General features: G+C 40.1%; 1 protein-coding gene across 1 annotated transcript in view; it reads right to left on the reverse strand.

The window, feature by feature from the left end:
• ESR1 (estrogen receptor 1) overlaps nt 1–15376 on the reverse strand; it is a 569447-nt gene that overhangs the window by 290105 nt on the left and 263966 nt on the right. Inside the window, exon 4 of the mRNA XM_004368823.3 lies at nt 11478–11668. Within this exon, the coding sequence (XP_004368880.1) occupies nt 11478–11668 (191 nt within the window). The remainder of the gene's footprint in view (nt 1–11477; nt 11669–15376) is intronic.

Raw genomic sequence — 15376 nt, forward strand, 5'->3', positions numbered from 1 at the left:
ACAACAAGGGAAAACTGCGTGGTTTAAAGTTAGGAAAGGTGTGTGTCAGGGTTGTATCCTTTCACCATACTTATTTTCGGTCTGTATACTGAGCAAATAATCCAAGAAGCTGGACTATATGAAAAAGAATGCAACACCAGGATTGGAGGAAGACTCATTAACAACCTGCAACTTGCAGATAACACAACCTTGCTTGCTGAAAGTGAAGAGGACTTGAAGCACTAACTGATGAAGATCAAAGACTACGGCTTTCAGGATGGACTACACATCAACATAAAGAAAACAAAAATCCTCACAGCTGGAACAATAAGCAACATCATAATAAATGGAGAAAATACTGAAGTTTCCAAGGACTTCACTTGACTTGGATCCACAATCAACATCCATGGAAGCAGCAGCCAAGAAATCAAATGACATATTGCAATGGGCAAATCTGCTGCAAAAGACCTCTTTAAAGTCTTAAAAAAGCAAAGATGTCACTTTGAGGACTAAGGTGCCTCCTGACTCAAGCCATGGTATCTCCAGTCTCCTCATGTGCATGCAAAAGCTAGACAATGCATAAGGAAGACCAAAGAATTGATGTATTTGAATTATTGTGTTGGCAAAGAATATTAAATATACCATGAACTGCCAGAACTGTTTGGAAGAAGTACCACCAGAATACTCATTAGAAGCGAGGATGGTGAGACTTTGTCTCATATTCTTCAGACATGTTATCAGGCGGCACCGGTCCCTGGAGAAGGACATCATGCTTGGTAAAGTAGAGGGTCAGCAAAAAAGAGAAAGACCCTCACCAAGATGGACTGACACAGTGGTTGCAACCATGGGCTCAAACACAGCAATGACAGTGAGGACAGCACAGGACCAAGCAGTGTTTTCATCCTGTTGTACATAGGGTCACTATGAGTCAGAACCAACTCAAGGGCACCTAACAACCATAATAACATCAGAGAAGCAAGCCATTCTCTTTAGAAGGATATAGCATTTTAAAGGTATCAACGGCAGCTTTCTATAGAAGGAGAGAGAAATGTAGGCTGGATTGGTCATGGGCTCCCACTGGTAGGCTTTGGAAGAACAGTGTGTGCACATAATCTTGAGGGCTGGTTGATGCCCTTTGAGAACGTGTCCATTAAAACCTATCTATAATTTTTGTGCTAAACGATTGCCACTCGTAAACGGGGCTTCCTAATGGAATCATTGATGACCTAAACTGCTATATATGGGCACAAACACTGCCACTTTAATGGAAATCATCACTGCCATGACCAGGACAGAACCACTTAGTAGGGAAATTGGAAACGTAATGTCGCTCAGTTAACAAAAAATGAAGAATGCTTGGTGTGGTAGCATTAAAAACAACAACGATTAAAAACATTTGGAACCTTTGCTTACCCTTCCAAGGCATTTGTTGCCATGGTTTTAAAAGACCTCTGAAAGCTTCAGCTGTGTCCGCAAGAGCTGCCAAGAAATAGGGGTTCTATCCTGATTTTATTTGTCAGGTGCATTTTGTCTTAATTATCTCTAAGATAAAGATTACTTGGCAAAAAAAAAGAATAACCGCTGCCATTTCACAGGTAGAAATACTATGATTATACTTCCCTAAGCCCTTCTTCAAATGCATGCATGCACGCGTGCACACGCACACACACACACTTCACTGCCACACTGTCGCATTAAAGAGTAACAAGCATTTAAAATCGGTAATGGGAATGGCATTCTTACATGAAATGCGGTGTTTAGGCCTTGAGTTTAACAGGTGTGTGACGACTGCCTTTCGTCTTCTCTCAGAAGAATTGCAAACCCAACACTTGGCTTGCTGTTGTTAGGTGCCATCGAGCTGGCTCCAACTCACAGCGACATTACATATAACAGAACGAGACGCTGCCCAGTCCTGCACCATCCTCACAATAGTTGCTATATTTCAGCCAATTGTTGCAGCCACTGTGTCAATTCATCTCACTGAGTGCCCCCCTCTTTTTCACTGACCCTCTACCAAGCATGATGCCCTTCTCTAGAGATTGGTCTCTCCTGATGACATGTCCAAAGTAAGGAAGACTAAGTCTAGCCATCCTCAGTTCTAAGGAGCATTCTGGCTGTACTTCCTCCAAGACAGATTCGTTCCTCTGGCAGTCCATGGTATATTCAATATTCTTTGCCAATACCATAATTTGAATGTATCAATTCTTCATTCTTCCTTTATCATTGTCTAGCTTTCACACGCATATGAGGCTACTGAAAATACCATGGCTTGGGCCAGGTGCACCTTAGTTCTCAAAGTGACACCTTTGCTTTTTAACACTTTAAAGAGGTCTTTTGCAGCATATTTGCCCAATGCACTGTGTTATTTGACTTCCTGACTGCTGCTTCCAGGGCAAATTTACCAATACCTGGGGGTAAGACCCTTCTTATAAAATGCTCATTATAAATGCTTTCATTTAAAAATTACATGCTGGCTCAAAAGTGTATACAGGAAAGCACTCCTGCCCCTTGACTCAATAGCCTTATCTCTCTGTTGCACAACAGGCATGTTGCCACTAGATGTAGAGTATAAAACAGAGGTAGCAAATATTGGAAGGAATAGGTGGGCTCTGGGTCAGAAAAGGAACTTACAGACTCCCACAGTATGAATAATTTGCAAAGAAAAAAAATACATCTGGGTCTTGTTTGAACTTCATGAAAATGCTTCTATTTGTTCCTGCAGTTTACTATTTGGACAGCTTAATGTGTTGGAGGCAGCATGTTCTCTTTTAAATTGTAAGCTCCTGGAGAGTAGCGTTTGGCCCTGATGAGCTAATTTGTGATTTTCTGGTTTACAAGGGCCTTGAATGTACACTTTTGATGATAAGAGTGTTTCTTATAAGGTTTTGTAAGATCCAGGGAATGCTTATATTATGAGACTCAAGAGGAATTTTTTTAAGTCATTTCTCCATTATTAATAAGATACAAAAAATAAAACAAAACAATAATAATAATGTACAACCTTGAGGAAGTATTTAAACTGTTCTTCTCACCAAGTTTTTTTAGTATTAATTGAGGAAACTGACTCAAATCCCCACCACCAAACTGTCTGCAGAGGGCTGATTCTGTTCCTCAGGCTGCTAGGTGATTCCATCTGGGTATTTAACTCTCACCTCAAACTCAACATTGTGGGGATTGAACTGGCCAGATCCTCCCACTAATTAACCTTGCTCTCAGTTTTCCCACTCAGCTGATGATATCATCATTCTCCCTGTCTGTTTCAACCTCTTTAACTCTTTTCCCTCCCACACACCCCACATTTAATCACCTTAAACTACTGTAGATTCTGGCTTTAGAACATCTCTCATTCTGTTCCCCTTTCTCCCATTTCACAAATACCATAAGTCCGGATTTTCAGCACGTCTAAGCTACCTGAGGAACAGCCAAATCAGTCTTCATATTTCCAGTCTCTCCTTCTCTGGCCTCTCCTATGTGTCTCTGGAAGATTAGTCTTCATTAAAGACTGTTTTCAACATATCTCTCCCATGATTAAAAAAAAAGTTAACGGTTCTGCGTTGTCAAATGCCCACAGACTGATCCCAAACTCCTTTTCAATCCTTGCTGAGTGACTGATAATATACCAAGCCTTGATTTTGGCTTATCTTTGAGGAGCTCACAATCAGTAAGGGAGAGGTCACACGTATACAAGAATATGTCATATAAGGTAACAGGACCCAAGCAACGTGGAGGTCCACAGGAGAGAGAACTTCTGCATCGGTATCAGACAAGGTTCGATGACAGTCACCTTTGGCTAGGATAAGAATGTTTACAGGTAAATATGGAGAAAAATCCCCAGCAAAGAAATGGAATGACCATATCTGAGGGACAGTAAGTAGCCCAGTATGTACTTCAGGGGTAGAAATGGTGATGTCCAAACGAGTAGGAAACTAGGCTAGAGTACAACTGTGGAAAACCTTGAAGGGTAGTCTGAGGATTATTCCAAGGGCCATGGAAGTCATTAAAGGATGCTGTACAAAGTATTGACACGACTTGCAACTTGTTTTGAGAACGTTAATACAGTGGCAGTGTTCAGAACAGCTTACATGAAGGAAAATCAAATGAAGTGAATGGCTTGGATGAAGGAGAAGGCAAAAAGAAAAATGAGATGACTGCAGTGATCCCAGTGAAATGTAATGGGGCTAACTGCAGGTAATGGAATTGGATGGCTATACATTTAACAGATAAACACAATAGAACTACACAACTGTTCTGATGGGAAATGTCAGGAAGAGCGGCAAAGTGGAGACATGAAGATAACCAGCTCTAAGGCTTTAGGTGTAGCTGTGTGAGGCAATGGTAATGGTACTGATGTTAACAGGAGTTAGGAGGAGGAATGCCAGGTTTCAGACAGAGACACAGAGAGTCACTAAGAAGCAAGTTTGATGCAGGAGCTACCGTTAGGAGTTATTTGCATAGCTGTGATAGTTTAGCTTTTAGACATGCATGAGATTGTGCAGAAAACTGGGAGGAGAGAAGGACAAGGAAGAGAAAGGAGCACAGATCGCAGACCCTGGGCAATGCTTACTTTTAAAGAGTTGAAGAGAGGAAATAAAGAGGCAGAGGACAATAAGCCCTCTGTTCTCTCAAGGCCAATTTACTTATTACCCACTGAGCATATACTGATTTATGCTATTTCACATTTCTTGAATCATCTTCCAACTCCTGATTGCCTATGAAAATCCTCCACTTCTTTCCAGGCCAATATCAAATATACCACATAAATTAATGCTTCTCTTGCCAGCCTAGCCTGGTGAAATTTCTTCCTTTTCTGAGCCCTTCTACTAGTTATTATCTAGCATTCTTTTGACCTCACACCATATTCTACTATTTCTCAGAATAGTGCACAACACTTGAGATACAGCAACACACACAGTAGAGAAGAAATCAGCTCTCACTGAGCATATATCCAAGTTTGGGTGAGAATGGGAGGAGGTGGTACTTGGTGCAGGCAGACAATAATCAACCAAATGAATAAAAAAGAGCAACTTCACAAGGGTTTAAGGGGCTTACAGAAAAATAAGACAGGATAATGGAATATTTTGGATAAAACGCCTGACCATCCACCATATTTTTACGCAAATATCGTGCACCTTCTATGTTTGTTTGCCAACCACTCCCTCCCCCTAAGAGGTGTTCTCATAAGCACTGTTATGCCATTTTTTTTTAACATTGCTGTAAAAAAAAAATCAGCATAGCGCACTTACAAAAATACTTCACGGGGGAGAGAGCAGTTGGCATACAAATGCAGAACGCAATGCGTTATTTGCGTAAAAATATGGAACTTCTGAAAAATCACTAATGAAAACCCTGTGGAGCACAGCTGTACTCTGACACACATGGGACAGCCAAGAATTGGAATCAACCTGATGGTAACTTGTCTGGTTTGGTTTTAACTCACGTCTTCAAAAATCAACTAGGGACAATGGTGTCCAGGGTTACTTTTGGTAGGGTAACCAGGGAAGTCCTCTCTAAGAAAGTGACACTGGACAGAGATCTGAGTGACTAAAAGCCAGCCAAGTAGAGATCTGTGTATTCTAAGTAAAGGGAAGGAGGGAACTACTTATGCTGAGATCCTGAAGAAGGAACATGTTTGGTGTGTTGGGAGGAAAAGTAGAGGCCAGTGTGGCTAGATTGCAGTGAATGAGGGGAATAAGACATTAAGCCATAGAAAGGAACCTGGGATTTACTCTCAGTGCAGTGAGGGATTTAAGCAGAAGACCATATGATCTGATTGATGATCTAAAAGATCATTCCTGCTTTGTATGGAGGCTGCTCTGTAGAGAGGCAAGTGTGTAAATGGAAAGACCAAATATATTTAGTATATTTGTGTGCATATATTTCCAGGATCTCAATCCTGAGCTGCATCTATGAAAGGATCCCTGAGAATAAACAGTTAAGTGATGAAGAGAGCAGCCTCCATGTCTATCCCATCCTCTGACCACTCTGCTGATCTTTTCCAGGCATGAGTGCACATGGAGTGTCCAGTCAGGCCAGAGGGTGGAGATATCCCACTGGATGGGAAAACTAAACCATCTTAGGTGAGCAAGGGTGAGTCCCTAGGCCTAAAAGACTAAGATCTCTTTTAATAGATTCTGCAAAGTGGATGGGGCCAACGGAATGGTCCTGAGGTTCATCTGGAAATAAGTCTTTGCTTACCCTCTGTAGCTGCCACAGGAGCTAACCAAGGTGCTGGACTACCTCACTCTGAAGATTTCTAAGGTCTGGTGGGTGGATTTGGCTGTCAGTTATCCGTGTTAGACCTACAGCTCCCAAGGCATTGCACCTTAACCAGACTCCACCCCTGATACCATGTCCTCCTGGTCTTATCTAACCTCTAAGCCAACACCTGCCCTGGGCCATGACTGTCTGATCTAACGTGGTACACCTTCTACATAAACCACATAGAGAGAATATGCAGTGGCAGTGTAGCTAGTGGTGTACAGATAGGCTTGGACCTCCACTGTGCCTCATAACCATTTGAAATAATAATAAAAGGGGACTAGTGAGCTCAGTGGGGTCCTTTTTCCTTGGAGTAATACTCGAAGGCAGTACCTGGCTCCTGCTCCTATAACCAAATCTGCTTATATAATTCATCCCAGAGTCTCTACCTAAAACATATCTTAAGGGACACTGCTTCTCCATCCCCACTGATTAACAAATTCATAGCATATACAACTTCACCCTCTCCATTAAATAGCATCCTTGACTTTGCTTTTAAAAAAATATGTTCAACTGAAGGTCATCACTCAATTCTTGAGTAATCAAGTTTGTACACTAAGTAGTGGATGAAAATCTGTATGCTTTCAAGTCCAACACTTTACCTCTTCAACTAAAACACTCAGACCACTAGACTAATCTGATGGATACTCATTTCTAACACTCTTCTTCAGTAACGAGAAAAACAGGGAGAGCTGCAGCATCTTCAGAACTTTCCACCTACATGTCAGACCCTTCACTCTCCTTAAATGTGTTTAAGGGGCAGTACGATTTATAAAGAGCCACAGAAGTTCAGTTAAACTTTTTAGTTCCAAGTTATCAAGACTATAAACAGAACACAAGACTAGAAACTCTTAAATTTGCTCTGTTATTTCTCTTCATATGCACAAGCAAATCGAATACATGGAAATGCTGTTAAAAGAACAAAGGATATAAACTACTTTGTTTTAACACAGTCTAAGACTAAATACTAACACCCATCTGTCAGTTTGTCCTACTGTGGTGGCTTGATGTTACTATGGTGCTACACGGTATGCCACTGGTATTTCAAATACCAGCAGGGTCACCCATGTTGGACAGGTCTCAGTGGAACTTCCAGACTAAGACAGACTGGAAAAAAGGCCTGGCAATCTACCTCTAAACATCAGCCAATGAAAACCCTACGGATCACAACAGAATATTGTCTGTTATAGTGCTGGAAGATGAGCCCCCTAGGTTGGAGGGCACTGCAAAATGGACTCAAACATACCAACAGTCATGAAGATGGTGCAGGACTGGGCGATGTTTCATTATGTTGTACCTGGAGTTGCCATGAATTGGAGCTGACTCAACAGCAACTAACAACAACAAAGACCAAATACATGGCCCAGCAATGTCCTTCTCCAAGCTAATGGAAACTTACTTTTGTCTATTTTTATTCACAGACCTCCCTATACTCTAGATTACTTCCTGCTTTACACATACGCTCAGTCCTATGACTAAACACTCACCCCCTCCTATTTCACCTTGCTCACTTGGCTCATCCTCCAGGCCTAATTTTAAGTCAGGAACCTTCTCTGAGAGCCCGACTCATCCCCTACCATGACCGGGTAAAATTCAGACTCTGTAAGACCCTCCCCTCACCTCTATGGTAGCACCTGTTACACTGCAGTTGAATTACCAGTTTATTTGTCCATCTGTCCCACTACATCATAAGCTCTACGGGTAGAGATTTTGCCTTTCCTTTCATTGTATCTCCAGGGCCTTGAATAGTGCTTCAATGAGCAGAGATAGTCAAGGAATAAATTGAAGAATTAGTGAACTTAATGATTTTTAAGGTTCCTCCCTAACTCTAAAAGTTAATAACCCTGCTTTGTTCTAGGCTTCTTTCAGAACTTTGGACTCAATATTCATTTCATTTAACAGAGTTTATATAAGTGACTTCACACCTTGAGTGGAGCGAACAGTTAGCAGCTCAGCTGCTAACCCAAAGGCTGAAGTTTGGAGTCCACTCAGAGGCACCTCGGAAGAAAGGCCTAGTAATCTACTTCCAAAAAATCAGCCATTGAAAATCTTATGAATTCAGGGCAGGGTCAGGGGAGAACTATGGAGCACAGTCCTACTCTGAACACATGAGGTCACCATGCATCAGAATCCACTCACAGCAACTGGTTTGTTTTTGTTTTGTTTTGTTTCACACCATGATACAAGACATTTCTGAAACCAGGTAGAAACTGCATTTTGATATAGAACAATTTCAGTGAAATTCTATAATTTGTCTGCATATACAAGACAGATACAAGAGATATATATTTTAACTACCAAAAAGTAAGCAGAAATTTTTAAAAAATATATATATTTCAAATTGAGATGTCACACCAATATAATATCTATTTTTATAAGCTCACATTTTCTTCATTGATTTTTTTTTCTGTTCTGTTCTTTGTTTTCTGTTCTGATGTTTTAATGCTTAGAGAAAACACTAAGTTGATGTGAATTTATATCATATACCCCTTATATACTAAACAATGATGACAAAAATAATTTGTAAGAATATTTCTATTTCTCCTTGGAGAAAGGTCATTTCTACTTTCAATCTCAATAATTTCAAACTTATAACTGACAGTGTTGTCTGTTTCCATTTTTTAAAAACATATAGTTTTTATTTATCATACAAGTAGTGTTTTATCTATACTGACTTAATTTTCTCATTTTATCAAGAGTACAGAGAGTCCCTGAGTGACACAAATGGTTAAGCGCTTGGCTACTAACCAAAAGGTTGGTGGTTCAAATCCACTCAGAGGCACCTCAGGAGAAAGACCTGGAGGTCTACTTCTGAAAGTTCACAGCCACTGAAAACCCTCTGAAGTGTAGTTCTACTCTGACACGCATGGGGTCACATGAGTCAGAATCGACTTGATGGCAACTGGTTTGGTTTTCTTTTGTTTGTTTTTATCAAATACCTCGTCCCCCCAAACAAATTTCCAAATAAATTCTAAGTTTCGTAAGATTATGAATTAGATCTTACATATCTCTCGATTCCCCTCAGAACTTCTAGCACGAGTAGAGCATTAAGTACTCAATAAACATGAATAATCAAAACTTTAGATTTAGAAACCATCTATTCCCTTTCTGTACTTTAAATCAGGATTCAGCACATTATGTGCTCAGTCATCTGCTTCTGTCTATAAAGTTTTATTGGTACAGTCACATCCATTCATGTACAGATCAACTATGGCTGCTTTCCAGTTACAATGGTAGAGGTGAGGCATTGTGACAGAGAGAAGATGGCCAGCAAACCCTACAATATTTACTATCTGGCCCTTTACAGCAAGTTTGCTGATCGCTGCTTTAAAGTATTTTTACTGACAAGGCAATTCAGTCTCAGATAAATGATTCATCAAAGTTTGTAGACGAACCTATTCACTAACTTTATCTGCCAGGTGGTTTTTCACTATCAGATTGAATGCCTGCCTAAAATGGTAGTATTTTAGATTCTATAAAATCAAAGAAACAGTAAAACCACAAATGAAGATGGCTGTCAAAAGACCATTAAGGGCTTATACTAACTAGAAACCAAAATATAATTTTTCTGAATTATCGTAATATCAGATAGTAAAATTAAACAATATATACGCACATACATATATGTACATATGTATATATACGTACACACCACACATACACATATATACACATATAGTTTAACTAAGATTTACTATCAGAGAATACCTTTAATTTTATAAAGATACCAACAAAAAAAAGTCCAAGTTTACAGCAGCATTCTAAAAGATGCTGAAGGCAATGAGTATCAAAGAAAATGCTTTTAAAACAGACCAAGTTGATGTCACATGCTACTCAACTAAGATATGAATAGCTAAAAAAAAAAAAAAAAAAAAAATCCAACTGGCAATGGAAGGAAAAATAAACAGTGTGGACCACCCTGCAGCTTTTGTCCCACAGCAGGGCAGTGAAGAGCTACAGTGAAAGTCTATGAGAATCTCTTCTTCAATCAGTGTCTGCTAATTTAGTAGACTCTGGTTTTCAACAAGTTACTTAAGTCTAGATTTTCGTAGAGGGAATTACATACACATCATCACCATCACAAACATCCTTAGTGTTTATATACTAAGCTTCACTGAAGCTGATAAAGAAAAGAAATAAGAACAGAGAAAAATGTCCCTACTATTAAGACAAAAAGGAGCCCTGGTGGCACAGTGGTTAAGCACCAGGCTGCTAAAAATAAGGTTGGCAGATGGAACTCAGCAGCCACTCCCCTGGAGAAAGACACAGTGGTCTGCTTCTTTAAAGGTTACAGCCTTGGAGACCCTAGGGAGCAGTTCTAGTCTCACTTACAGGGTCGCTATGAGTCAGAATCGACTCAACAGCAAGGTTTTGTCTTTGTATTAAGACAAAAAATGAGTTAATTTAGTCTAAACTGCTTAGTTCCTGTGAGACAAAGGATCTTTATCATAGATATTTTGGACAGTGAAAGTTATTGATGTTTCCCCAGAGTATCCTATATAATGCAGCAACAATATATATATAGACACTTGGGTTAAAAATAAATGTACAGCTGACAGTATATCAAAGAAGTTGCAATTGTAAACTATATAGTAGAAAAGTATCACTGCAGGGGGAGAATACAATGTCCCAGTGGGTACCCAATAACTGTGTAGTACAGATGATATGCCCCTACTACAAGTCATCAGCCACTGAGTCTGATTTTATCATTTTAACCTAAGGTTATGTCATCTGTTGAGACAACAAAGAGATGAAAGAAGAGGAAGAAAGAACAAGTGAAATTAGAATTGGTCCAGAGCAGAAACCACAACAGAATATTTACCTAGACAAGGCCAAGGTAGAGAAATAATTCTGTATAAACAGTGAATATCACACTATATCTTAAAAGTATGTATATCTGTCTGCAAAATACTTATGCCCACCTGCTGTTCCCAAATCAGCGCACGGACAGCATCTTTTTTCCTCACGGACCCAGCTGCTGAAATGCCCCTCTTGTAAAGTTATTCAAAACTATTTGGATTTTGCCAAATGGAGGAAGCAGAATCACTCAGCCTCAGCTTCCGTGGCATTTGACAACTCCTCCTGAGATCCTGTCTCTTCTCCATGTTTCCATCAAAAATATTAGTAGATCTACTAGCTATTGGTATTTTGTACAAATGGCTGATCCTATGTCTTCCTTCCTCAGTTCCTTCCACTCTTAGAATTAAAAATGGAATAAGTTATTTTTAGCACACTATTACCTTGAATACTTCTCTTGAAGAAGGCCTTACAGCCCTCACAGGACCAAACTCCATAATGGTAGCCTGAGGCATAGTCATTGCACACTGCACAGTAGCGAGTCTCCTTGGCAGATTCCATGGGCACGTTTCCCTTGTCGCCAGTACTAGCCAATCTCTCTCTGTCACCTTGGCGCCGGTTATCTGAACTTGGCCTGGAAAAAAAAGTGGAAGAAAAAAATAAAACAAAAAAAAAAGTGAATCCATTAACATTTGAAAAGCAAAACATGCACTCTCCTCTAAAGAATAAGAGGCTGCAAGATGAGGCAAGTCCATTTTATTCTGACATTTTGAAATAATGAATCATAATGTAAGCTAATCTTTCATTACCTCTTGCCGTCTGTTGCAGCAAAAGGTGTTTGCCTATTATATTAACCTTGAGGGGAAATTGTTTATTGCAAACTTGCTTTAAAAACAGACTTCCTACACCAGAATACATTAACTAGAATTTATTCAATGACAAAATGAAATTAGCTAGTTTCTAACCAACTTATTCATTTTCTCAGGGATTCACAATTAATTCAGAACCGTTAGAGACCAACACTTATTCCAATTCTAGACCACACTTATGGGTCTTTAGGAGGCAGAGACAAAGCATAAAACAGCTGGAGCATTTGAAACACAGATGAACTGATGAACAATGAGAGCAAGTATAGAACAATAACAATTCAAATTCTTATGCCATTGCTTCCAGGTAACCCTTGATATCAGTTGTTATCACTTTATAATCGGAGGATACTATTCTTCAATACCCAATGCTCCTTTTTAAGAAAATGCAGAATGAAAACAGCAGAGGAGCACAAATGGCTACACCAACCTTTAAAGAGTTGATGAAGGAAGCATATCCCAAAAAGGCAACTGAGAACGAACAGTAAGAAAGTTCTGGAAGAACCAAGAGAATGGGGAAGTTAAAAGCTTAAGGAAGTAGAAAGCCTTAAGAAGGAAAGAGCGACTAATAGTGTCAATTGGGGCAGAGAGGTACAATAAAACGAGGACTGATAAGGTAAAGTTGGATTTTGCAAAGAGGACACATAGCAAGGAGTGTCACGTAGAGAGGTGTAGGCACAAGCCAAAATTCAGGAGAGTGAATGGAAATGGAAATGAGTAAAGGCTATTCCTTTGAGAAGCTGGACAAGAATGGAAAAAGAAAGAGATAGGGCAGTAGCTCAAGAAGAATACAAAGACAAAGAGAGATTTTTAGAATGGAAAAGAGCCGGAGAAGGCCTCACGGAGACCGGAGGGAATGGGCCTAGAAAGAGAGGATAGTTGGTGATACAAAGGAAAGGGGATAACTAATACAGCAAGGACAGGAAGAAGACTAGAGCAGCTGGGATTAAAGACACAGACAGAAGGAACAGCCCTGATGAAGACAACTTGAAGAAGAGTGGAGGAAAGGAGCTAAGGAAAAGAAGCAGATTAAGTCAGCTTCTTGTTTCAACACGTATAGGATTAGAAAGGCTATTAATACAGGTTTTGTTAGGCATGTGCAACCAAATGTGCAACCAAATAAAGGAGGTACAAGAGAATTAGGGGTGCATCCTCAGAGCCCAGCACAGTGTAACTCTAATTAGCACACAATAATATACTTATTAAATGAATGGAGAGAGTGTTCCAGGGTATAAAGGAAGAGAGGTAGAAAGATAGTGGTCGAACAGATGGACTGAAGCATCCAGAGCGTTTACAAAAATAAATAAATATACCTAAAATGAGGTACAGGAGCCTTGGCGGTGCAGTGGTTAAACCCTCGGCTGCTAACCATGAAGATTAAAACCCACTGCCATCAAGCTGATTACGACTCATAGCGACCCTATAAGATAGTGTAGAACTGCTCCTTCTCCGACAGAGCAGCTGGTGGGTTCAAACCACTGACCTTTTGGTTAACAGCTCAGCACTCAATTACTGCACCACCAGGGCTCCTCCTGTAAAGATTACAGACTTGGAAACCCTATGGCACAGTTCTACTACGTCCTATAGGGTTGCTATGAGTTGGAATGGACCCAAGGGCAACGGGTTAACAGGTTTAGATGAGATACACTGAACTGAAGACAGAGCTCCCAGAGTCTCTTGGTAAAGGAAGCTCATGCTTCTGGCTTCAGTTCTCCAGCCAAATATCAGGCCACACTGACTCTCACTGGTCCTCCCTTTCCTCAGTGCTTTCCCTTTAGCTCAAATTTTATAACCCTTCACTTCTTACTCACAAATATTGTCCGCAATTTGTTGTAGTGGTTCTCAAACTACATTTGCCATAAAATTACAAAATATTGGTTCCTTGGGTGAAGCAGGTCTGACTTTGCCAAAATTTTCCATTTGAAATGACTTAGCTCTTAGGATGGCAGCCTCAAATAGGACTTCTTTATTTTTTAATGATCCTTAGAGAGCACTGGCTCATAGTTTTCAATTCTCATTCATATTTTGCTACCCATCTCTTTCCATTTCATCACTGTGCCCACCAATCAATCTCAAATTTTTTACTGTTTGTTTTTCTAATGTCTTATGCATGATTCCAATCAGTAAGAAGCAGCTCTGAATATTTAACTACAGAAGCTTAGAGTCTTGGGTGAGGGCAGTGTTCAGCAAGCATGCAAATGGTAGATCTAGCATCTATAAACCATTTGTCCTCGAGTTGATTCCAATTCATGGCGACCCCATGTACGTCAGAGTAGAACTGTGCTCCAAAGTTTCCAATAGCTGATTTTTCAGAAGTAGCTTGCCAGACCTTTCTTCCAAGGTGCCTTTGAAAGGATTCAAACCACCTAGTTTTTGGCTAGCAACCAAACATGTTAACTATTTGCACCACCCAGGATCTACTCAGTGTCTTATACCAAAACCAAACCGAACTCATCGCTGTCAAGTCAATTCCAGCTCATCGCAACCCTATAGGACAGGGTAGAACTGTCCCATAGGGTTTCCAAGTCTGTAATGTTTATGGAAGAAGACTCTGCCATATCTTTCTCCCACAGAGCGGCTGGTAGGTTCGAACTGTGGACCTTTTGGTTAGCAGCCAAGCACTTAACCACTGTGCCACTAGGGCTCCTTCAGTGTCTTATAACCCTTAATAATTATTGCAGCCCCAGTACCTAGCTCAGTTGCCAGCATATAATACATGTTTGTTACATAAATGAATAATATGTGCATAGGCAAAAGCTCCAAGGTATCAAATATCCTACCATCCATTTCTGCATAATGAAATACTGCATTTTTAAGGTCTTCTTTCCATGAATTCCTTTTACCAGCCACTCCTAACCCCACAAACTCTAAGCCACTTATTCCTGCTGTGAACTCCATAGCAGTTTTTTCTGTACTTCTCTGTCTGGCACTCACTACATTGTTCCTTAGCCGTACATGCTTATCTCTTTGGAATCCCAAGTGCTTATCACACAATGCCTTACCCAGAATAGGGACTCAATATTGACACCAAATAAATTAATCATGACTGAACCAATAAAGTGATAATTTGCACAATATAAATGGAATATGTGAATGTTCCTCATAAAAGTAATGGTAAGAAATGTAATAGCAAAAGCCCATTTTCTCCAGATCTAGCAGAGATATATGCTGTCACCACAATGCCTTTCATCGACACTTTATCTTTGAGATGGCCCTGTAATACTGAAATTACAGACATGGGGCATGAAACCAGAAGGTTGCCAAAAATAAGCAGGGAAATTACAGAGGCTGTATATTTACCCTCCATAAAGCAACGTCTTAAATCAACTTTGAAATCCATGTATGTAACATTGTTGACTGCCATTCTGACCCAGCCCTGACTCTATGAAGACTCTCAAACTGGGATATCATGAAAAAGGGTATAATCAACACCAAGCTAAAATACAGATGAGATCGTCCGAGGGATGGCAAAGCCC

Source organism: Trichechus manatus, unplaced genomic scaffold, assembly GCF_000243295.1.
Source record: "Trichechus manatus latirostris isolate Lorelei unplaced genomic scaffold, TriManLat1.0 scaffold00002, whole genome shotgun sequence".
NCBI classification, from domain to species: Eukaryota; Metazoa; Chordata; class Mammalia; order Sirenia; family Trichechidae; genus Trichechus; species Trichechus manatus.